The sequence below is a fragment of the Schistocerca americana genome, chromosome 5 (genome assembly GCF_021461395.2).
Source record: "Schistocerca americana isolate TAMUIC-IGC-003095 chromosome 5, iqSchAmer2.1, whole genome shotgun sequence".
Lineage (NCBI taxonomy): Eukaryota > Metazoa > Arthropoda > Insecta > Orthoptera > Acrididae > Schistocerca > Schistocerca americana.
Window position 1 is genome coordinate 642,143,816 of NC_060123.1, and position 26,342 is coordinate 642,170,157.

The window sequence follows — 26,342 nt, forward strand, 5'->3', positions numbered from 1 at the left end:
CACTATGCGACTTAACTTCTGAGGTCATCAGTCGCCTAGAACTTAGAACTAATTAAACCTAACTAACCTAAGGACATCACACACACATCCATGTCCGACGCAGGATTCGAACCTGCGACCGTAGCGGTCGCTCGGTTCCAGAGAAGGTAGTATCTGTTTCCGAAAAAACAGATACAGTTGATGACCGTGCAGCTTCTCTAGAATGAGATGATAATTAAATCGACACCATAGCTGCAAAAGGGCGTTGATATACATCATTAGGACATGTTGAAAAATGTGTGCCCCAACCGGGACTCGAACCCGGGATGTCCTGCTTACATGGCAAACGCTCTAATGGTCTGCCATGTAAGCAGGAAATCCCGGGTTCTAGTCCCGGTCAGGGCACACATTTTCAACATGTCCCCAATGATGTACATCAACGCCTCTTTGCAGCTAGGGTGTCGAGCTAATTATCACATATTTTTTCACCTCTAACCGAGAAGTCAAACACCAGTTTTCAATAGTTTAGTTTTAAAAATGTTTTCGCAATGAAATATTTTCATAAAACGTTTCACCCCCTATTTCACCCCATAGGGATTGAATTTCCAAAAGAAGTGAAACACCTATTTTTGTTTCTAACTGGGAAGCCAAATTTAAATTTTCAAAGATTTATCTTCAAAAATGCTTTCAGAATAAAAGATTTTCATAAAAAAAATCTTATGACCTGTAATTTCCAAAATCGCTTAAACATGTATATTTTTATTTGTTACCGAGAAGACAAATACTAATGTTCATAGATGTAGCTTTAAAATAATTTATAGTTCATTAATAATGATATATTTTTTAAAAAAAAGCTTTGATCCAGTATTTCAACCCCATAGGGCTAAATTTCCAAAAATGGTAAAAGACGTATTTCTTCGTTTCTGATCGAGAAACCAAACATCAATTTTCGTAGGTTTAGCTTCAAAATTGCCTTAATAGTGACATTTATCAAAAAACCCTATTTCTTACGGTTGGAATTTCGAAAATTCCTTTCTTAAACGACGTGTATAGGATGAGGTCCACACCTTCTCCAAGTCTCAAGTTTCCATCCTTAGCGGTCTGGGCTGTGCGATCATGAGGCAGGAAGTCAGTCAGTTAGTCAGTGAGGATATTGCCTTTCATATGTAGAGATTATCACAGACTAATTCAGCAAACTTATTTCCTTTATTAATAATACTGAACTTGATTAGCTAAAGCAGAAAATATGTATAAAATGTAGTAATTGAAGAAAACTAAAGAATGTAAAGACCTCTAATAATTTTTTGGGTACTTATCATGAGGATGTTTTACTGAACCTTACGGGAAATGCACGATCTGCATGTAACAAATGTTGGCAATCACTGGGTCTGAATTCCCTCATCGTAATGGTGGTGCATGGAAAGTGATCCTTCAGCGGATTCTCTAAGAAAAGGGTGCGATGATAAGGACAAAAGAGTTGTATCCTTTGCAATATGAGTTAATAATTTTGAAATTTAGGGGGATGTATAATGTCTTGAACAGTTTGGAACGTCAAAGAGACACAGATATTCTTGGATTTAGTGCATTACCTCGTAGTCAGAGAGGAGGAAAGTACTTTTATGAAAGTACATATATTGAATGTTGTTCAGAACTGTTAAAACTCGCTGAGTTCTTTCTTTTAAAGTTTTCCGTAACACATTGTCGCTGAAAGAACATTTTCATCGATAACTGCGCAATAGATTCACAATAGAAACCATGGTAAGTATGCTGATGGAACGGTGCAATTTGCAAGAGTTTTCCTTCGGATTTTTCTGCAGTTATTTCTTGAACAAGCTCAAAACTCTACTGAAAATTTGTGTCTTAAGAAATAAAGCAATGGAATTTTAATCAGCTTTAGTTAATTAATTAAAGTTGTACCTTAATTTCTTGTATTCCCTTTTTTCCACTTAAGTCTAATTTTTTAGAATTGTTTATCCCATGTACCACGTTTGTTCATCTCGTCACCCTAGAACCCGTACGGGAATTGTTCTTTACTAGCTTGCTCTTCGTTTGAATTTATGTACTGTTTGCTTCATCTCTCTTTTTTTCTGCCCTGTATTTCCCATTTGACAAATTTAGTGTATGTATCCTTGGTCTGCGCGTACACCTACCGTTAGACACGTGTGGAACCTGCATATAAGAGGTGCGAAAACTAAATGAGTTCGATCGAAATGCATCCTAGGTAACTCGCTTCCGCACATATAAGGCTGAATTTTGAAATCTGTAAATCCAAAATGGTGATCGAATTATTAGTCTGGAACGCACTGCCGAAGGATCTCTCGTGTTACTAAGGCAAAATAAACCTGTCGCCACTTACCTGGAGGGAAGTTCTTGGGTTTCATCTTGACCCAGCTGAGCAGAAGCCAGAGCGCCAGGGAGAATAAAGCCAACACAAACAGCAGCATCTGTACAGACAGCACAATGTATTACAAATGGATGTTGGAATGTTGTGGTGTAAAAGATACTACACATTACACGAATATATTCAATCGTTTTAACAGTATCCTACAGTTACTCACTACTGAAAGAGGTTAAAATTTTAATTCCGTATGGCCCTGAAGTAAAGTAATGCTGTCGTCTAGTGAGGAATGCAGTGACTTGCCTAAATGTAGGTCTTTTTTGTTTTGTTCCTTCTTTCCCGCGTCCCAGAGGGGTGAGCGTGGACTGGCAGCGAAACGATAATAATCCACTATTTAGCCAAAAGAGTTTAAGGGGAGTATAAATGGGCATTTTATTGAAAAATTTTAATTCTTCTATGCAAAAATATTATTTGGAATTTGATGATTAATTTGATGTATGATTTATTCAATTTGATTGGCTAGAAGTATATTTATTTTAATGTAATTTAGTTAGTCGTGTAGCACATTTTTAGAATTTCATAAACCACTGCTCAGTAAAAAATTAATATCTCATGAACCATAAGGTCTAGATGGGTGTGGTGTGATTTAAATTCTAATGGAAACCTTGCTGCATAAGTTAGTATGCCCATGATAACAGTTGTGATCCTTTTTTACGCTGTTCGTGCAGTATTCTTGGTTTAATGAAGAAGCATGGCTGTTACAGGCAGTGTTGTCTGACGGCGCGATTTCTAGCATGCGTCTGCTAGACAGTATCATCAGCTACCAGAAAACTATGGTCAAACCATAAGAAGCAACGCAAAAAACCCAGATGGTATGAAAAAGGTTGTGTAGGCAGTTTTATTCCATAAAATATCAACAGATGACAAGGCGATCCACAACATTCATTCAGGCGAGTGGCGTAAATATAAAAAAAAGCTGAGTGAGGTGTAACTTTAGATAAGTTTACCAACAAGAACTCTTTACCTGAGGCTACTAGAGTGTACAGAGATTTGACGAATTCAGATCTACTGAAATGTCTGGCAGTGAAGACACAAAATGTGAATGAGTCATTCAACAATATAGTTTGGAATAAGAGCACCTAATAATGAATTTGTGGGTTTCCACATATTGCGATTTAGTATTTATGGTGCTGTAATCATATTTAATGATGACAATACTGCTAGACTGAAAATCTTAGAGTGGAGTTGGGAGCGAAGACGGGTTGGAACACACGAGCCATACGGGAGGAATTGCACGATGAACGAATTGACAAAGCTGAGCTACAAGCCCAAAAAGTGTCCAAGGAGGCAAGATCTTTGAGGGGAGGAAGTGGATGCAGTCAGGCAATGTACAAGATGACGAAAACTACAATGCTGCCAAGTTTTAACTGTTGTTTCTACTAAAATGTGTGATTTAATTTAAATGGATTTCTGAAAAACAAAAATTTCTCAGACAAATTACCCATTTCCACAGGAACTGTAGAAGATAGTTGCATGATTTTTTTACAGTTTATTTGTAATACTCTTGTGATACTACGCTTCTATTAAGGTAGACATTGAACGTATATTCCCAGTAAGATGCACAAAAATGTAAGGAAGAAATGAAACAAAAAGAGATACAACAAAAAAAATATTCTATGCTAACTCCTAGAATATATGACAGGTGTAGAAGCATGAAACCGGAATTTGGTTGCAATAATTACACGTCTGTTGTCTGAAACTGATTTTATTCAAAATAATCTCAATTGCTATTTATACAGTTCTCCCACCTCTCTGGCAGGCTGTGAATGACACGAAAAAAAAAATCAAGTGACGCAAAAAGGTGATAATCGAACGGAGCGCACGAAGTCTGGAGAATAAGCCGCCTGCGCTAGTATTTCCCAGCTGAACGCCTCGATCGTTTCTCTGACCCGTTTTGAGTGTGTGATGGGGCGCTATCATGGAGAAATATCACTTTGTGCTGTGTTTTCCATATTCCTGTAGTTTCTCATATAATATTCGATTTAAATCGATCAATTACTGTTGGTAGCGATGAATGTTAACGGTTTCACCAGTTTTAGCAGCTCATAATAGATGACACGTTTCTGATCCCACCGAACACAGAGCATAGTCTTCTGTCCACTGCGATTTGGCCTTGCAGTGCAGTGGTCTTCACCCATGATTTACAACACTTACGATTCTCAGAATCAAACCTTTTTCATCACCTGTCACTATTCGATGGAAAAACGAATTGCTTTTGTATTTCACAAGTGGTCTTTCGATTTGCTTGCTGTCTTTCATTCAGTTTATGCGGAACACATTTTCCCACTTTCTGCGCCTTTCCCATAGCTTTCAACCGAAGAGAAACGGCTTTCTGCGTCACATTCAATTGTTCTGCGAGTTCCTGTTGAGTTTGAGTATCATCTTCATCCAATAAGGCATGCAACTCGTTGTCTTCGAATTTTTCCGGTAGTTTCCCGCGCTAGTCGCTTCTCACGTCAAAATCACCACTTTTGAATTTTTTGAACCACTCGAAACGCTGTGTTTTCCTTAGAGCGCGTTCGTCGAAACTTCCGACAAGCATTCGATGCGATTCTGCAGCAGTTTTCTTCAAATTATAACAGAAAACCAATGCTGTCCGCAAATCGTAGTTGGTAGGCACAAAATTCGACGTGTTTACTCGTTTGAAAGATATACTTGGGTTACTGTGTGTTGACTTCTGTCGTCAGCCGTCACAGAAAGCAGAAGACGCTTCAGACGCGGTCTCACGGGCCCTACACTGACGGCTAGCACAATCTATAGGGAAATTCCGTTTTTATACTTCTACACCTGGTACTATAACCAAACTAGAGGCACGTACAAGTAACATACGAAAGTTTCATTAAGTTGCATGAAGTTGTGAGAAAATAGGTCATGAACTTAGCAAATTTAACATTAGCAGGATACATCATTCATACTGTACATCTCAGTGGTGGGAAAGTTAGTGTAAATGGATGAGCTATATAGGGCGTTTCACTATTACAGATATAAGCGGAAGAAGGACACTCAAACAAGCAAATAATAGTAACAAACATATGTCCGGAAACCAATGGGTTTTCACGATAGGAAGCATGCAGGAGTGCAGTCATGCCAATGTTACAACACTACCTAAGGCTACGTTTATTCTGAAACACCGCATGTGGGGCATAAATTACAAAGGGATAATGTGCCTTCGTTTGACTGTATTATAATTCTGGATACCTAAGTACTCTTAAACAGCGATTCGATAACAAGTGTATCGGCCGTTGCTTGCCAGTACTATAGCTCGCCACGTCCTCCAATCTGAATCTGTAGGATCTTTTTATTGGGAATATTTTAAGGCTCTGGTACATTCCAACCCTGCTGACAACTGTCGATGAACTATGGGAATGCATTGTGGATGGTTGTCACTGTATTCGGAACACGCCTGGGGTTTTTGAGCGAATGCAGGCGTCGATGAACACACGTTTGAAGCCTGCTTCACATGGACAATGTCTCGCCCCGTTCTGGAACGTCAAAGACAACACAGATATTCTTGGATTTAGTACATTACCTCGTACTCAGAGAGGAGCAAAGTACTTTTATGGAAGTACATTTATTGATTGCTGTTCAGAACTGTTAAAACTCGCTGAGTTATTCCTTTTAAAGCTAAGTGGACAACTTATCGTATTGCGTTTGTCCTTAATGTATATTTGCAGTTTGGATACTTGAGAACTCTCTTTTAATGTGTTCACGTAGTCAGCCATAATACGTCATATCGGTGAAGCCATTGGTTTGCGGACCAGTGTTTATTAGGACTGTCTGCTTGTTTCATTATCCTCTAATCGCCTCATTCTTTTATAGCTATAATAGTATGCAGAAGCTTTTTACTAATGACATTTAAAATATCGCGTGGGATAACTTTCGCATAACATTTAAAAAACAGTGAGTTGCGAGAAAGTTAAAACATACACTGAACCGTATTACACTTCACTAGCAGATGATGCAAAGGACCTGCATTTATGACCAGTGATGGGGAGAAGGAAGGTGGCTTGATACTTTTGGATAGTTAGTTTATGGAGCTAACTGGTTCACTTGAGCTGAATTGTGAGGATAGGTATAATGTGCGTGTATGGCCGACAGGGAAGCACGAGTTTCGGGATATAGACACCTAGGAGGGGCAATGTCAAGGTCACAAGGAAAAAATAAAAAATGAGGGAGTGTGAGGTTGGGGAGATATGTAATCGGACAGGGATAGAGAGAAGCGGGTTGAATCTTATAGGAGGGCTCAAGGCAGATTTCGTTGTCAGGAAATGGAAGCGTGTTAAAACTGAGCTGCGTCACGACAAGAAAAGTGTATAAGTGGTTGTAATGGTGCATTTAGCCTATATCCCGTTACTTCTCCAGTTTCCATCTTACAGACCGTTGTAAAATGAGGCTGAAACCATTTCACTGATACAAATAAAAATATGTGTTCAGACTTTTCGTAGCGTTAACTGATTATACTGGGTGTTTTGAGAAGAATATACGCATTATAAAGTATTATTTTGTCCAAACTATCGATCGCTGCGCCTCGGCTCGGCTATTGGAGAAACGAATACATAATCTAGTTTACGTTAACAGTTCCTAGATGTCAGTTGTCTTTTGTTTTGCTTGGTAACCGTCATATGTTTGAAATGGCTACTCCGCAGTAGAAATCATTTTGTTTTCTCGAGTTTGCGAAGTGCAGTTCTGTGATTAAAGCGCAAAGACGTTTCAGATTGAAGTACTAAATTGATCCTCCGAAACGGTGGAACATTCGCAGATGGTATCGACAGTTTCTAGATAAAGGATGTGTATGTAAAGGAAAGAGTCCTGGCCGCCCTTGTGTTCCTGAAGAAAATGTTGCACGAATTCAAACTGCTTTCCAACGTAGTCCTTCAAGATCAACTCGTCGTGCTAGTCGGGAGTTACAACTGCCTGCAACAACAATTTGGCGTGTTTTGAGACGTCGGTTGGTTATGGAGCCGTACAAGTTACAGCTATTACAAGGTCTGCGTCTTGACGACAAACGCAAACGTGTGGCGTTTTGTAACGAGATTCTTGATGCTATTGACAATGATAACACTTTCGCACAACGCATCGTGCTCAGTGATGAAGCGACTTTCCATGTTAGTGGTCAGGTAAACAACCACAATGTTCGAATTTGAGACCTACAGAACCCACATGCAACCATTGAACATGTACGAGAATCGCCCAAAGTCAATGTGTTTTGTGCGATATCCCGATCATCTGTTTACGGCCCATTCGTCTTTGATGGAAACACGGTTAACGGTCAGGTGTATCTTAGGGTTGGGTTGTTTTGGGGGAAGAGACCAAACTGCGAGGTCATCGGTCTCATCGGATTAGGGAAGGTCGGGGTGGGAAGTCGGCCGTGCCCTTTCAAAGGAACCATCCCGGCATTTTCCTGGAGCGATTTAGGGAAATCACGGAAAACCTAAATCAGGATGGCCGGAAGCGGGATTGAACCGTCGTCCTCCCGAATGCGAGTCCAGTGTGCTAGCCACTGCAGGAGTATCTCGCTATGTTACAAAACTGGTTGTTTCCGAAGCTGCACGAAGATAATTTCATTGTGCAACAAGACGGGCACCCCTCAGTGGAGTCGCCAAGTGCGTGAATGTCTGAATGAAACTCTTCCGAGCCGCTGGATTGGTCGTCAAGGAGTTGGCGACTTAGCATGTTTCAGCTGGACTCCACGGTCACCGGATTTGACTCCCTCCGACTTCTTCCTGTGGGGTTCAGTTAAAGACAACGTTTATGTACCACCACTCCCACAGAACCTGGAAGAGTTGATGAACCGGATGCGTACTGCTATAACATCAGTGACGAAGGGCAAGCTTGCCCGAGTGTGGACGAATTTGGCTATCGATGTGACATTGTTCGTGTCGCTGATGGAGGACATATTGAACATCTGTAATCTGAATCAGAGAGGTTCGTAAATATGTGTGAAAAGTTTCATATTCACATGTCTTAAAGTTTAATAAATATATGCATTCGAAATACGTATATTCTTTTTGAAACACTTTGTAGAACTTGATTCTCGAAGTATACAATGGCCAGCCGTTTCACAAGTTGCAGTAGCCAACGGTCTGTAACCTAGCACTCCCCGTGACTGCTCAATGATTCGCTGGAAACATTCTGCTGTGTTCACATGGCTGTGTTCCATAGTCAGAACCGCTCAGAGCGCGCAGATGAAGCATGAATGCTGTGTTGTTGTTGTGGTCATCAGTCCTGAGACTGGTTTGATGCAGCTCTCCATGCTACTCTATCCTGTGCAAGCTTCTTCATCTCCCAGTACTTACTGCAACCTATATCCTTCTGAATCTGCTTAGTGTATTCGTCTCTTGGTCTCCCTCTACGATTTTTACCCTCCACGCTGCCCTCCAATGCTAAATTTGTGATCCCTTAATGCCTCAGAACGTGTCCTACCAACCGGCCCCTTCTTCTTGTCAAGTTGTGCCACAAACTCCTCTTCTCCCCAATTCTGTTCAATACCTCCTCATTAGTTACGTGATCTACCCACCTTATCTTCAGCATTCTTCTGTAGCACCACATTTCGAATGCTTCTATTCTCTTCTTGTCCAAACTATTTATCGTCCATGTTTCACTTCCATACATGGCTACACTCCATACAAATGCTTTCAGAAATGACTTCCTGACACTTAAATCTATACTCGATGTTAACAAATTTTTCTTCTTCAGAAAAGCTTTCCTTGCCATTGCCAGTCTACATGTTATATCCTCTCTACTTCGACCATCATCAGTTATTTTGCTCCCCAAATAGCAAAACTAATTTACTACTTTAAGTGTCTCATTTCCTAATTTAATTTCCTCAGCATCACCCGACTTAGCAGGAATGCCAATAGATGGCAATGCTGGAATATGAAAACCACCACAGTTGTTTGTTGCGGGTACTGCACTCGTTCATTCGTGAGTGACAGGGCAGGCCCCTGACTGGAAGTGGCCGGGCAAGTTTCCAGTCTTTTCCGCAGCTCACAGCTTCTGCGTGACCTCGACCACATTCTCGTTCCGTTCAAGCAGCCCGAGCATTCGTATCGCTGGCTTCGGCAAAAGGGATCTCACCGATCTCTTCCAGTACATGCAACCCATACCCACCAGTAACATCAGTGCATGGATCAGAACTCCACCGACAAAATATCGACAGTTGTTCATGAAATATATTATGAGTATTAAGGTGTAAAGGACCCTTTGTCTGATGGCTCGTTACAGAGAAATAATGTAATTATGACTTGCTCGGATTGTCAGCCCAGTTATCTCTGTTTCTGTGAAAATGCGCTCACAATGGTAAAGAAGCCCACAACAGGCAAGCACCAAGCACCGAATCTAAGACAGAAGGATCCGGTTTCTCAGAGGAACCTCTGTAAGATGCAAAAGTGCTGTAATGTGGTTGCCGTCTCTTCAGGAACAGCTCCGAATGGCTTCCTTGTGGCGCGTTCAGTCACACTCAGACTGCATATCGACCAACTCTTCATCAGTAAACCTATATGTACTGTTGTGTATCACTGATAACGTACGAGGGTCGTTCAATAAGTAATGTCCCACATTTAAAAAAAAAAGCCATTAATATACGTAGACGAACGTCCTTGTGTGTGCTTCATGTTTGATGTTTGTTCTGTTAGCCAATGAAGTTTCGAAGCGTTCTGGCATATGGCGGAGCCTAGTGCTGCGTTAAAATGGCGTTGCAAGCATCGTGCTGTTATTGAATTCTTGTGTGCAGAAAAACGGTGGTGAACATCCATAAAAAAAATTTTGTGCAGTGTATGGTGATGCTGCAGTTGATAGGAGTACAGTTGGGTGATAGGTAAAGGAAGTTACGGCCTCAGGAAATGCAGAAACAGAACTCCACGAGCCACGCTCGGGACGTCCTGTCACAGCCACTGCTCCAGACTTGCTGAATCGTGCAGATGCCATTATTCGTGCCGACTCTGAATAAATTCAAGAATCGTTTCCGACGTGTTCGATCGGACAAGAATCCAGCAGAAATCTTGCTCCAACACGATAATTCACGCCCACACATAAGTCTAAGAACCTGGGAACACATCGCGATATTGGATTGGACATCATTGTCTCAGACATCCAACAGACCTGGCACCCTCGGACTTCCATCTGTTTGGGCCGCTTAAGGATTCTCTACAGGGAACACACTTTGAAGATGACGAGAGTGTCAGTCACGCAGTGAAAAACATAGCTACGCCTACAGTACAAGGGCTTTTACCAGCAGGAAATACATGCTCTTCCACAACTTAGGCGTACATCTATAGAACGTGACGAAGATTACGTAGAAAAATAGGACATGGACAAGACATCTTAATGTACTTTGTTAGCAAATGCTGTCTTTTAACAATAAATATGTTCTGAGAAAGAAAATGTCAGGCATTACTTATTGAACTACCCTCGCAGAACTAACACTGCTGGGAAAACGAACCCGCCAGAAAATGGGGCGAAGACAAAATTGTGCATTGCTGTTGTCAACAATACCGTGAGTGTAGGGAACGAGATTGTTCCCATACAAGACACACAGTGATTACCGTCGAAATTTCCATTGTTGTGCAGATATTTCCACTACAATACCGATACAAAGCTAAACAGGCGTAAGAAATCAAAAGAAATGTGTAATTTGCTGTCTAACGAGTCACTGGAGACTAGGGGTTCCATATACGAAAATACTTACAAAATATCCCCGAACAGCCACAGATTTTGTCGTTGGATATTTATTGCCAAACATCACCATCACTGCGGTGGGGGGTGGGGGGGGGGCAATTGTGGAGAAAAAATAAAAAACACCAAAACGCAACATATTACCACCCTTAATACGGTGTAGGACACCCGTTGGCACTTAGAACAGCTTGGATAAATACAACTCCCGTATGGTTTTCAAGTGAATCACATACCTGCAAAGCCGTGGCGAGTTCAGATAAGGATTATGGACGTGGATAGTGATGAGGCACCCATCTGTGGTGGCCAGGGGAAATCCAACAATTCATACTCGTCTTCAGAAAACCAGTCCTGGGCGATAGGAGTTGTGTGAAAGGGGCGCTGTCGTTTTGTAACACTGCACCACAATTGGGAAACGAACATTGCACCTTAGGATGGGCCTGATCAGCCAGACTGGTCACATAATCCTTGACAGTTATGCAACCTTGCAGAACAACCGTAGAGGCCACGGAATAACACTGCATCTCTGTCCAAATCATCACCGAAACACCGCCGTGTTTCACTCTTGGTTCGTAAATTCGGTCAGGTCGTAAATTCGGTTAGAAGTTGGAAACAGTTTGAAACCAGACTAATCAGACTACATAACTTCCTTCCATTGCTCCTCGGAGCATGTTTTATCGCTACGGCACCACGTTTTCCTGTTACGGACATTTGCATCACTGATGCCCTTTGATTCCCTGCTTACGGAACTTCCTCCGTCTTGTTTTGGCGCTGACAGGTTTCGAGAGTGTGACACTCAGTTCTGCAGTGACTTTTACAACCATCGTCTTCTCATTTTTCGTAACAGTCCTCTTCAATGACCGTTTGTCGTGATCACTCAACACACACTTTCATCTACGTTGTGACTTAGCGCATGATGTTTTTCCGTTTTCCCTGTGTGTGGTATAAATCTTTGATGCGGGACCTCTTGTATTAGATTAGATTAGAGTAGTACTTGTTCCATAGATCATGAATACGACACTTCGTAATGTGTGGAACGTGTCAGGTTAATAACAGGTGTCTATACAAGATATTACATTACACAAAATATTACATGACACTTAATATTTTTAAATTTTTTTTGTTTTTTTTTTTTGTGGGTGTTGGAGAAATTACCCACTAACTATATCCAACAATTCATCTAATGAGTAGAATGAGTTACCATTAAATTCTTTTAATTTCCTTTTAAATGCTATATGGCTATCTATCAGACTTTTGATGTATTAGGTAAGTGACCAAAGACTTTTGTGGCAGCATAATCTACCCCGTTCTGAGCCAAAGTTAGATTTAACCTTGAGTAGTGAAGATCATCCTTTCTCCTAGTGTTGTAGTCATGTACACTGCTATTACTTTTGAATTCGTCCGGATTGTTAATAACAAATTTCATAAGTGAATATATATATTGTGAGGCTACATGGAAGATCTCTAGCTCTTTAAATAAGTGTCTGCAGGATGATCTTGGATGAGCTCCAGCAGTTATTCTGATTACACGCTTCTGTGCAATGAACACTCTTTTACTCAATGATGAGCTACCCCAGAATATGATGCCATACGAAAGCAGAGAATGAAAATAGGCGTGGTAAGCTAATTTACTGAGATGTATATCGCCAAAATTTGCAATGATCCTAACAGCATAAATAGCTGAACTCAAACGTTTCAGCATATCTTCAGTGTGTTTTTTCCAGTTCAACCCCTCTATGTATGAGTCGCTGCCGAGGCTATTTTCACCAGGTCACACGCAATACTGTAGCCCTGATCCCTATCAATACTATTCCCCACTCCACCCACTATCATCACATGATCCTGCTTTGAGAAACCCTTGCACAAGGAACCTATATCCTCTACCACCTGGCTAAAACATGCACTTGGCTTGAAAAAATTTGTGACCTGGTACCTCTCACCTAATTTTTCCTGCAAAATCTGGCCCACACCTCTCCCATGGCGGCTATCTAGCAACATAACTTTCTTCTTACTTTCTGCTTTTTTTGAAACAGTTGGTTTCCTAGTGAGATTCTGTTGCATCTTGACTACATTTACTTCTACTGGAGCCTCATCCTTACTTAACTGTGGTAGCAAGGCAAATCTATTGGTTGTGCCAATTGGGAAACTGTCAGAAACTGTCCTCTTTCTGTGGTCCCTGTTCCCAGCTACCACTTCCGACCGCTGTTTACCCTCCTCCCCCCTTAACCTCTTCAGTTCCTCCCTCCCTCTGTCCAAATCAGCCTGAAGGTCTCTAATTTTCTCCTCCTGTTCAGCTATAATACCAAACACTTCGGTTACCTCGATGCAGGAAGCACCCACCATTCGAGCGCCATCAATTTACCCACGTTCTAATTCACTTAGCTCGGGCATAATGCACTTACAACTACACAAAGCACTGTTCTGACCACGACTGACACTATCAACGTATCGAGTACACTGAAGAGGTACCGTCTGTGGTCAAACACAACAGCGGAACTTACAGGCTTGGCTAGAATATGCATTTATGTTGAAGCACGCATTTCTCGCGGTGTTTCTGTATTTTTGTCCAACCCTTCTATATGGAATCTGAGTGTGGTGTTCAACGATAACCGAAGTTCTCCATAGAGTGCTATATTACACGGTGACTTACGAGAATTTTGAAGCAGTCGGCCAACCAAACCTTGAGCAACCAAACAGAGCTGAAACACCGAAGCATTTTAGCTAATTTCCATTGCCTGAACTCCCTCAATTGACCAGTGGTATATATATTGTTCATGGTATTTATGCTTCTAAATTCATTTATTAACCACTACAGTATTTTTGATTCACCACTTTCCATTATAAAAATGGTTCAAATGGCTCTGAGCACTATGCGACTTAACTTCTGAGGTCATCAGTCACCTATAACTTAGAACTAATTAAACCTAACTAACCTAAGGACATCACACACACCCATGCCCGAGGCAGGATTCGAACCTGCGACCGTAGCGGTCACTCGGTTCCAGACAGTAGTGCCTAGAACCGCACGGCCACTCCGGCCGGCTTCCATTATAACATGATATACACTAATTGTTAAATCCCATCATAAGAGTTCCAGTTTTCTGTTTCCGAATGAATGACATTCTCTTCTCTGTACGCCATGGTGTCTTGCGCACCCCTAGTTTTCCTTCACGCTACATCTGGTTGGCCAACGTTCAGTTGATATTAGCAGTTGTCAGTGACCTCTTCTACTGGGCGACTGTCACAACAACCTATTCTTATAGACACCTCGCAAGACGGACTCTCAGTATGTCAGATTGCAGGTACACCCAATATACAGGGTGATTCACGAAGGTATGCAAATATTTTAATATGTCATTCTACAAGTAAGACTATACAAAAAAGTTCATGTAAACATATGTTGGCAAATGTTTAGCTACAGAGTTACGGCTGATAAAAAATTTTGCCTGAAATATTGCAACGTCGCTAATACGAAGCCATCGCAAAACTATACGAGGTTAAAGTAAAGCACGATTTCCGTTTATTTTGTTGTTATTGGTCTGATGAATCTAATAAAACATGTCCCAGACGTGTAGCTGCAGTAGTTTTCCAGAATATCCCCAGAAGCAAAGGTTATTACATAAATAAATGTTTTTACTTTCCATTGAGAATGTAGAAACGTTTATATCATTGTTGGCAACCGAGACTGTACAACTTCCTTAACACTGAAGTTTGTTTTTTGCGGTTTAACATGAATTCACGTGTGCTACCGTATTAATAAAAGCAGATTATCTGACACATTTATACAGTTACAGTTAACATTATTACCATCATTTTTTCCAAAATTAAATTCTCTACCACTTCTGTTGAAAACTTTGCGCAATTGTATGGAATTAAAAAAAATGGGTCAAGTAGTTAATAAATAAAAAAAATTTACATTACTTCTCGCATTAGAAATGTGGTGCTGCAGAAGAATGCTGAAGATTAGATGGATAGATCACATAACTAATGAGGAGGTATTGAATAGAATTGGAGAGATGAGAAATTTGTGGCACAACTTGACTAGAAGAAGGGATCGGTTCGTAGGGCATATTCTGAGGCATCAAGGGATCACCAATTTAGTATTGGAGGGCAGCGTGGAGGGTAGAAATCGTAGAGGGAGACCAAGAGATGAACACACTAAACAGATTCAGAAGGATGTAGGTTGCAGTAGGTACTGGGAGATGAAGATGCTTGCACAGGATAGAGTAGAATGGTGAGCTGCATCAAACCAGTCTCTGGACTGAAGACCACAACAACAACTTTGCTTCTCTGGATGTTCTGGAAAACTACTGCAGATACACGTCTGGGACACGTTTTATTAGATTCAGCAGATCAATAATAACAAAATAAATGGAAATCGTGCTCTACTTTAACCTCTTCTTATTAGAAGTTGCCAAATTTCAGGCACAATCCTTTATAAGCCGTAACTCCGTAACCAAACATTTACGGACCTATGTTTATATGAACTTTTTCCTTTAGTTTTACTTGTATAATAACATACTAAAATATTTGCATATATTCGTGAATCACACTGTATGTGCTATGAGATGCCAACGAAATAAGATACAGGAACCGTCTAACTATGTGCGTCCTTTTGCAACCTGCAGGCGATGAAACAGCCCATCGCTCCAGAACTGTGTGAGAATGGGACAGGCAGTTCTCCCCCTCCTCCTCCCCTTCACGGCCCGCCGCTAAAGTCACGTAGCGTTGATCTCCGTGACGCCGGCGAGGGAAGGACGCCGGGCTTCAACTCAGTCCAGACCAATGCTGTGAGTTGTCCTCGATGAATGAGCAATCGTTAGTCAGACGGGAGGAGTAAATGACGCGTTCCAGTACCTCTCCGCAAACTGAGAACGAAACGGTCACCTTTCGGTTTAACATAGACCTAGGGCAACGCTACAGATCAGCACGTGATCCACATACGCTGGATTCGCCAATTCACAACCAGAATGCAAACCTTCATCCTAACCTGTAATTTGGGCTACGCTACAGATCAGTCTGCCGCGTGGGATTAGCCGAGCGGTCTAGGCGCTGCAGTCATGGACTGTGCGGCTGATCTCGGCGGAGGTTCGAGTCCTCCCTCGGGCATGGGTGTTTGTGTTTGTCCTTAGGATAATTTAGGTTAAGTAGTGTGTAAGCTTAGGGACTGATGACCTTAGCAGTTAAGTCCCATAAGATTTCACACACATTTAATAAAAACAGATCAGTCTGTCACCACACCAACGCCTTACATGCTTCGTTTTGAGTCTACTCCATGCTGCCTGGCCTCCACCACCAGGGTAAAGATGATGGTACGCGCTACTAGTTATCTCTTATTCAACTGGCCTTTAGTACAGTTCCCTTATTATGCCATTTTCTTATATATTTCCTTGCTATAAGGTACCACTATTTCAAGAAACTTTGACTGCACCACGAATCTCCCGTTATTATTTTCAGCCATAATGGCTATGTTTGTGCACCGTGACTGTGTGGGATAACTACTTATTTCAAGCTTCTGCTAACAGTCACTTTTTATTTTATGCTTTCCTAACATAATGCAACGCGTTTAGAACATGTTCTGTTCATCTTCAGGCGTTTATACATACATACATATAGAGAAATGTTACTTAAATATAAAAATATACACACAAGTCCGCCATCTTGTGTTATGTGTATAACATCGAAGCAATTTGTGCAGTGAATTACATTGGCAGTCAGTGACAAAAATATAATGTGCGATAGTGTAATGTCAGTCAACAGCTCCGCCATTACACCAGTGATGCAAGTGAAGCAGCAAGATGATAAAATTGCAGTGATATACATAGTCAATCACAAGGAAGAAAACCAGCAGTAGACATCACTGATTTCGATTTATAGCCATACAATGCCCCCTCCTTCCCCCCAAATGCCACACCAGCAGCTACAGTAAAAAACAATGGACAAAGAGTTCTCAATTAATCTAGTTTAAGACTGTTTATTTTTAAGTAACATTTCTCTATTTTTATGTATGTATGTATAAACACCTGAAGATGAACAGAACATGTTCGAAACGCGTTGGATTATGTTATATTAAGCATAAAATAAAAAGTGACTGGTAGCAGTAACTTGAAATAAATAATTAGGAATCTCCCTGTGGTGTCACCGCCAGACACCACACTTACTAGGTGGTAGCCTTTAAATCGGCCGCGGTCCGGTAGTATACGTCGGACCCGCGTGTCACCACTATCAGTGATTGCAGACCGAGCGCCGCCACACGGCAGGTCTAGAGACATTACCTAGCACTCGCCCCAGTTGTACAACCGACTTTGCTAGCAATGGTTCACAGACAAATTACGCTCTCATTTGCCGAGACGATAGTTAGCATAGCCTTCAGCTACGTCATTTGCTACGACCTAGCAAGGCGCCATTATCATTTGCTATTTATCTTGTGATGCACGTACCGTCAGACCGATGTTTACCAATTATGGATTAAAGTTAAGTATTCCAGAAGCTACGTACTTTTTTTACTAGACTCAACTCCTTTAACTGTTCCAGACCTCACGCCAGCCTGCGTGAGCTTAAACGCGTGCCTTTCGGCTACCTCACAGTGGCTTCGCTGTCTTGCCAAGTCACAACACTCCCGACTCCTTAGCGTAAACACAATGAGGAAGGCGCAAAATGAAACGTGTCTCAAGCTAGATATTTTCGGTTAGAAATCGATAGGGATTTATCTGTAGTACTTAGAGTAATTGAATGGTGATTTTATGCTATTTTTACTTTCACAATTCCAATTTTCACAGAATGGTTGAAATTCTTTCCCTTTTTTTTTACCTGTCTCCAGATTGAGGCAAACTATTGAAGCTTTTTGATGTAGTAGGATGTATCTGAAACTGTTGTTTCTGAAACAAATTTATAATTGTGCAGTCACCTGTGCAGGATACGGTCGGTATTGATGCAGCGCTACTTCACGTTTTTCCTCCTCGCTTTCTTAACATAATAACATCAACTGCACAGCGATGGTGGCATGACCCGTGCCAATTGACCGTGGCCGGAGGAGGTCGGTGATCAAAGAGACCATTGTGTAGCCATTAGTACACAGCGGCGGTCTCTGACCTCGGGTCGGCTCTGTCAGTAGATGCCAACGGCACAGACACTGAGAGATGCACTACAATTCCTTGAGGAATCGTCTTACTATTTACGATAGCTTTAAAAGAAAATTCTCAAATCTTTAAGGGATACGAAAATTTAATTGCGATGGGAGACAACAATACGTTAGTAGAACAAGTAAGAGACGGAAAATGCAGCAGAAGAGCATTGACTGGGGGGGAAATAGAAGTGGGAGTTACCTGGTACAATTTTGCGCAGAACACAATTTAAACATTGAGAGCGATTTGAGAAGTATCAAAGAAAGTTCTATACGTGGAAGAGACAGAGAGGCAACGGAAGGTTTCATACAGATAATATTGTGATCAGCCAAAACTTATAAATAGTTACTTAACACCCTGTTTGTCCACCTCTGATACGCGGTGAAGCACCAGTTCTGAGTGGCAAGGATTCGACAAGCCCTTTGTGAGTTTCATAAGGTATGTGGCACCAGATGTCCAGGCACAATCCACTCAATTCCTGGAAATTACGGACTTGTGCTTTATGGGTGTGGAGCTGGAATCCGACAGCATCCCAGAAGTGCTCCAACACGATTATATCACGCGGGTTTGGTGGCCAAGATATCAACGTGAGTTTTCTATCACGCTCCTCAAACCACTATAGCACGATTCTGGCATTGTAACATGGGCTGTTGTTCTGCTGGAAGATCCCTTAGTCGTCGGGGAAGATACAGATATCTAGCACGAAGCGACACGGATGTTCGGTGAGGATCTGAGGATGTTGAGACAGTCTACCGTCGGAATTAATAAAACGTTCCGGGTCTTTTGCTCGCGTATCATGTCGTTTTTGGAAACCCAGAATCTACTCTGTAGGAATCAACATCGATTCCGGAAACAGCGATCGTGTGAGACCCAACTCGCTTTATTTGTTCATGAGACCCAGAAAATATTAGATACAGGCTCCCAGGTAGATGCTATTTTCCTTTACTTCCGGAAGGCGTTCGATACAGTTCCGCACTGTCGCCTGATAAACAAAGTAAGAGCCTACGGAATATCAGACCAGCTGTGTGGCTGGAGTGAAGAATTTTTAGCAAACAGAACACAGCATGTTGTTATCAATGGGGAGACATCTACAGACGTTAAAGTAACCTCTGGCGTGCCACAGGGGAGTGTTATGAGACCATTGCTTTTCACAATATATATAAATGACCTAGTAGATAGTGTCGGAAGTTCCATGCGGCTTTTCGCGGATGATGCTGTAGTATACAGAGAAGTTGCAGCATTAGAAAATTGTAGTGAAATGCAGGAAGATCTGCAGCGGATAGGCACTTGGTGCAGGGAGTGGCAACTGACCCTTAACATAGACAAATGTAATGTATTGTGAATACATAGAAAGAAGGATCCTTTATTGTATGATTATATGATAGCGGAACAAACACTGGTAGCAGTTACTTCTGTAAAATATCTGGGAGTATGCGTGCGGAACGATTTGAAGTGGAATGATCATATAAAATTAATTGTTGGTAAGTCGGGTGCCAGGTTGAGATTCATTGGGAGAGTCCTTAGAAAATGTAGTCGCTCAACAAAGGAGATGGCTTACAAAACACTCGTTCGACCTATACTTGAGTATTGCTCATCAGTGTGGGGTCCGTACCAGATCGGGTTGACGGAGGAGATAGAGAAGATCCAAAGAAGAGCGGCGCGTTTCGTCACAGAGTTATTTGGTAACCGTGATAGCGTTACGGAGATGTTTAATAAACTCAAGTGGCAGACTCTGCAAGAGAGGCGCTCTGCATCGCAGTGTAGCTTGCTCGCCAGGTTTCGAGAGGGTGCGTTTCTGGATGAGGTATCGAATATATTGCTTCTCCCTACTTATACCTCCCGAGGAGATCACGAATGTAAAATTAGAGAGATTCGAGCGCGTACGGAGGCTTTCAGACAGTCGTTCTTCCCGCGAATCATACGCGAGTGGAACAGAAAAGGGAGGTAATGACCGTGGCACGTAAAGTGCCCTCCACCACACACCGTTGGGTGGCTTGCGGAGTATAAATGTACACTCCTGGAAATTGAAATAAGAACACCGTGAATTCATTGTCCCAGGAAGGGGAAACTTTATTGACACATTCCTGGGGTCAGATACATCACATGATCACACTGACAGAACCACAGGCACATAGACACGGGCAACAGAGCATGCACAATGTCGGCACTAGTACAGTGTATATCCACCTTTCGCAGCAATGCGGGCTGCTATTCTCCCATGGAGACGATCGTAGAAATGCTGGATGTAGTCCTGTGGAACGGCTTGCCATGCCATTTCCACCTGGCGCCTCAGTTGGACCAGCGTTCGTGCTGGACGTGCAGACCGCGTGAGACGACGCTTTATCCAGTCCCAAACACGCTCAATGGGGGACAGATCCGGAGATCTTGCTGGCCAGGGTAGTTGACTTACACCTTCTAGAGCACGTTGGGTGGCACGGGATACATGCGGACGTGCATTGTCCTGTTGGAACAGCAAGTTCCCTTGCCGGTCTAGGAATGGTAGAACGATGGGTTCGATGTCGGTTTGGATGTACCGTGCACTATTCAGTGTCCCCTCGACGATCACCAGTGGTGTACGGCCAGTATAGGAGATCGCTCCCCACACCATGATGCCGGGTGTTGGCCCTGTGTGCCTCGGTCGTATGCAGTCCTGATTGTGGCGCTCACCTGCACGGCGCCAAATACGCATACGACCATCATTGGCACCAAGGCAGAAGCGACTCTCATCGCTGAAGACGACACGTCTCCATTCGTCCCTCCATTCACGCCTGTCGCGACACCACTGGAGGCGGGCTGCACGATGTTGGGGCGTGAGCGGAAGACGGCCTAACGGTGTGCGGGACCGTAGCCCAGCTTCATGGAGACGGTTGCGAATGGTCCTCGCCGATACCCCAGGAGCAACAGTGTCCCTAATTTGCTGGGAAGTGGCGGTGCGGTCCCCTACGGCACTGCGTAGGATCCTACGGTCTTGGCGTGCATCCGTGCGTCGCTGCGGTCCGGTCCCAGGTCGACGGGCACGTGCACCTTCCGCCGACCAATGGCGACAACATCGATGTACTGTGGAGACCTCACGCCCCACGTGTTGAGCAATTCGGCGGTACGTCCACCCGGCCTCCCGCATGCCCACTATACGCCCACGCTCAAAGTCCGTCAACTGCACATACGGTTCACGTCCACGCTGTCGCGGCATGCTACCAGTGTTAAAGACTGCGATGGAGCTCCGTATGCCACGGCAAACTGGCTGACACTGACGGCGGCGGTGCACAAATGCTGCGCAGCTAGCGCCATTCGACGGCCAACACCGCGGTTCCTGGTGTGTCCGCTGTGCCGTGCGTGTGATCATTGCTTGTACAGCCCTCTCGCAGTGTCCGGAGCAAGTATGGTGGGTCTGACACACCGGTGTCAATGTGTTCTTTTTTCCATTTCCAGGAGTGTAGATGTAGATGTAAATGTTTATGCCGAGGTCGAATGGATTACATATTCAACGTTCCGTCACCATCGAGGGAAGACATTTTGATGGAGGATCGTAGCTTCCTTGAGTGTCGGAGTCACACCATTGCTCGCTACTGACTGCCGCAAACTACCGTTTATGTGGGCTCCCGCGCAGTCGCGTCACGTCACATGCTCTGAATACCCGAGCGCAACTGGCAGTTTTTTTTGTCGGTTGCCGTCGTCCGCTGTGGGCGACTGGTACACGTGTTCTTCAGCATAGGGATCGAGGTGTCATGCAGTTTCACACCCTGCTCCTTCCTATTCATATTCCAGGGGCGTTTAACTATCTCTATGGCCTCTCTGTATTGCCTTTCTTGGTATACGCTTGTGGCTGCCAGTATTTGAGTCGTATCAAAATGCATGTGACACTCTCCTGGTTGCAAAGCACGTACTGCAACAGCTGATCTGACAATCTCGCCCCCTTCTACAGCTGCCCTTGTTCTGTTTTAGTCGTTTCTTTGCCGTTCTTTCTATAGTACCCACAACTACACGGAACCCTATAAAGTTCTGCTTTTTCCAGGGGTTTGCGAGCATCCTTGGTCAATTTTAGATGATCCTGTATCTTCGTGGTGAGTTTGTAGTTTACCACCTTGTTCCGTTTTTTCAAGATTTTTCCTATGGGATCAGTAACGTCCTTAATGAAAGGCAAGAAAATTTTCCATTTCACTGGCGCTTATGCATCGCAATGATTTTTATGCTGCAGTCTTAACATGATTTTTAAGTCAACGGACGAATAATCATTCTTGAACAATGCACTGTTGGAATGTTTTAGTCACGCCTCAAGCAGCTCTGGTTCGCAGATGTTTCCTGCTCTGTCTGCCAACGAAATACGATGCCTCGCTTTTGTTGTGGATGGTGGTTCGAACCGCGGTACAGGCAATGGTCAGTGTGCGTGGGTTTTCCGTAAACTGTGTGGCCTAAGCTATAATCTCGTCTATTGAAAGCTAGAACATCAAGAAAATTTAATCTTCCACCTGTCTAATCCTCCATGGTAAACTGAATATTCGGATCAGTCCCGTTGAGATGCTTGTGAAAACGATGTACGAGGGTCACTACAAAAGAAAGGCACACTATTTTTGTAAAAATACAGTTTTCATTCTGCATGTGTGAAAGTTTTTTAGTGTGTAGATACAGCCGTCCCGCTCGTTTTCAAACTTAGTTCAACCTGTTCCCGTGAGTGGCACCGTCACAGCATGTCTTCAAGTTGGCTGCCACACTTGACGTTCGTCAGAAGCAACGTGCCGTCATAGAATTCCTGTGCTGTGAAAACGAGGTTGAAAAAGGTGTATGGAGATGCTGCTGTGGATCGCAGTACATTTAGTCGGTGGGCAAGTAGGTTACGTGATGAAAGCGGGCACGGCAATATTGCGGATTGCTCTCGCAGCGGCAGGCCTCGTAGTGCACACACTCCAGACAATGTGCAGAGAGTTAACGAATTGGTGACTGCTGACAGACGGATAAGAGTGAATGAATTGTCACGCTACGTTGGGACAGGGGAAGGAAATGTTTGCAGAATACTGAAAGTGTTGGCGTTAAAAAATGTTCGTGCCAGGTGGGTTCCCAGGATGTTGACAGTGGCTCACAAAGAAACAAGGAAAACGGTATGCAGCGAACTTTTGGAACGGTACGAGAATGGTGGAGATGAATTTCTTGGAAGAATTGTGACAGGTAATGAAACATGGCTCCATCATTTTTCACCAGAGACGAAGAGACAATCAGTGCAGTGGCATCATGCAATTTCACCCAATAAAAAAAAATTCAAAACCTCACCCTCTGCTGTAAAAGCTATGGCTACGGTGTTTTTCAATTCCAAAGAACTCTTGCTTGTGGACATCATGCCAAGTGGAACCACCATAAATTCCGACGCATATGTGACGACACTGAAGAAACTTCAAGCTCGACTGAGTCCTGTTCAACCACATGGGCAAAAGCAGGATGTTTTACTGTTGCACGACAATACACGGCCACATGTCAGTCAAAAAACCATGGAAGCGATCACAAAACTCGGATGGGCAACACTGTAACACCCGCGTTACAGTCCTGACCTGGATCCATGTGGCTGTTATCTCTTTGGGAAACTGAAAGACTCTCTTCGTGGAACAAGGTTTGAAGATGATGACTCCCTTGTGCACGCTGCCAAACAGTGGCTCCAGCAGGTTGGTTCAGAATTTTACCTTGCGGGTATACAGGCGCTGGTTCCAAGATGGCGTAAGGCAGTTGAGAGGGATGGAAATTATGTGGACAAAAGAAAATATTGTTCCTAAACATGTAGAATAAAAGATGGATTTAAAAAAAAATAGTGTGCATTTCTTTTGGAGTGGCCCTCGTAGTTCCTCTCTGGCGTGCCTCCACAGAACAAATCATCCCTGGCTGAACCAGGGCAGTTGTTGGCATTTTCCAGTGTCTGCTCCTCGAATCTTTTAATAAAGGAATTCGCTATAACGGGGCTTTAGGGGCTTCCCATAGCCACGCCGTCTTTTTGTAGAACCCATCTTTCCTTTTGCAATGCCTGGTCGTGAGGCAATATTTAAACACTTCTTCAACATCGAGAGGGAAAATCTGTTGGGCGGAATCATGGTAAGTACCGATATAACATCAAAACTAGCTAATATGTCCCCCGACTGGGCCACTATGTCGTTTAATTTATTGATTAAATGATGAAATATGCTGAATTCTTGAGATAGGAATCCAATCAGCCCATCTGAACATTTTATTAACTGTGACATTTCAGGCCGTGGAAGTTCACATTTTACAACCGTCATGGTTCTTTCATTATTATCACAAGTCTCATGGAAGACCAAGAGAATGCCTTCCATAGCAAAATACTACCTCCCCACCCCCGCCCAACCGCGTCCGTGGCGTGGTGCACGTTTCGATGTTTTCACTGAAATGACGAGACGAAACATTAATTTTTTCCTTCCCAGGACTCCAACCCGGCACCTATCGCTGTTATATTCTAGAGAAAACGAACGTTAAATGTAGGTTTGTTACACCAGCAGCGACATGTGATTCATCCTGAAACGTCCCCTTTTGAACAATTATAAATGACTGTGCTTAAACTGACACACAATATTTTTAGCGCAACGCAATCTGACTTACATAAGATAGACAAGGAAGAAGTGGCTTGTCAGTCCAATACCGGACAATGAGGCCAGCAATCCGTGACTGTTTGCCTATGACGCTGTAGTGTACAGGAGCATGGGGGCTATGTAAGTAGGCTGTTTATGTTTTCTTATTGGCAACGTTACATAGCGCTCTGTATGAAAATCACTGGCTGTGCTGTGTGCAGTCTGTGGCTAGTTTGCATTGTTGTCTGCCATTGTAGTGTTGGGCAGCTGGATGTGAACAGCGCATAGCGTTGCGCAGTTGGAGGTGAGCCGCCAGCAGTGGTGAATGTGGTGACAGAAATGGCGGAGTTTTGAAATTTGTAAGACTGGATGTCATGAACTGCTATGTATATTATGAGTTTTCAACACTATTAAGGTAAATACATTGTTTGTTCTCTATTAAAATCTTTCATTTGCTAACTATGCCTATCAGTAGTTAGTGCCTTCAGTAGTTTGAATCTTTTATTTAGCTGGCAGTAGTGGCGCTCGCTGGATTGCAGTAGTTCCCGTAACGAAGATTTTTGTGAGGTAAGTGATTTGTGAAAGGTATAGGTTAATGTTAGTCAGGGCCATTCTTTTGTGGGGATTATTGAAAGTCAGATTGCGTTGCGCTAAAAATATTGTGTGTCAGTTTAAGCACAGTCATTTATAATTGTTCAAAAGGGGACGTTTCAATCCGACCAGGCGACAAGTTTAAATTGATCCAGCATCCATTCTAGATTATCCCATGCCCACTGCAATAGTACATGAACATTGGGTTAACAGAGCAAGACGAAAGAATCGTCTGCAGCGCAACCACGCGTTCAACAGCGTGCACTCAGCGATGTTTTCCGAGAAGTGCCTGCACCGGCACTCCACTCTGTCGTCACACCTCCCACACACAGCCGCCTATCCTGCTCCACAGAGCCGACAAGCCTCCTACCAGCACGTTCCGTCATGACTTACGGACGTACGTCTTCATTTACATCTACAAACATACTCCGCAAGCCAGAGGCGTATGGTGCGAGGCGGAGGGCCCACTAGTAATTTCCTTTTCTCTTCCACTCGGAAACAGAGCGAGGTAGAAAGAACTGTCTATATGCCTACGAACGAGCCACAATATCTCTAATCTTATCTCCGTGGTCCTTATACGCTGGCTGCAGTAGGATCGCACTGCAGTCAGCCTCAAATGCCGGTTCTCTAAATTTTCTCAATAGAGCTCCACAAAAAGAGCGCTGCCATCCCTCCAGTTATTCATGTTTGAGTTCCCGAAGCATTAATTAAAACTTCCGCGCTAAGAGGCCGTGGTCGAACGATGGAAATTCTATTATGTACACGGCAGAGCCAAAGAAACTTGTACACCAGCCTAAAATAGTGTAGCGCCCCCATGAGCACACAGAAGTGCTGCAGAACGACGTGGCATGGACTCGGCTAATGTCTGTAGTAGTGTTGGAGGGAACTGACGCCATGAATCCTGCAGGGCTGTCCATAAACCCGTAAGGATACGACGGGGTGGAGATCTCATCTGAACAGCACGTTGCAAGGCATCCAACATATGCTCAATAATGTTCATGTCTGGGGAGTGTGGTGGCC

General features: G+C 43.2%; 1 protein-coding gene across 1 annotated transcript in view; it reads right to left on the reverse strand.

The window, feature by feature from the left end:
- The window catches only part of LOC124615650 (methyl farnesoate epoxidase-like), a 143,277-nt gene that overhangs the window by 75,005 nt on the left and 41,930 nt on the right, over positions 1-26,342 (reverse strand). Inside the window, exon 2 of the mRNA XM_047143663.1 lies at positions 2,336-2,423. Within this exon, the coding sequence (XP_046999619.1) occupies positions 2,336-2,423 (88 nt within the window). The remainder of the gene's footprint in view (positions 1-2,335; positions 2,424-26,342) is intronic.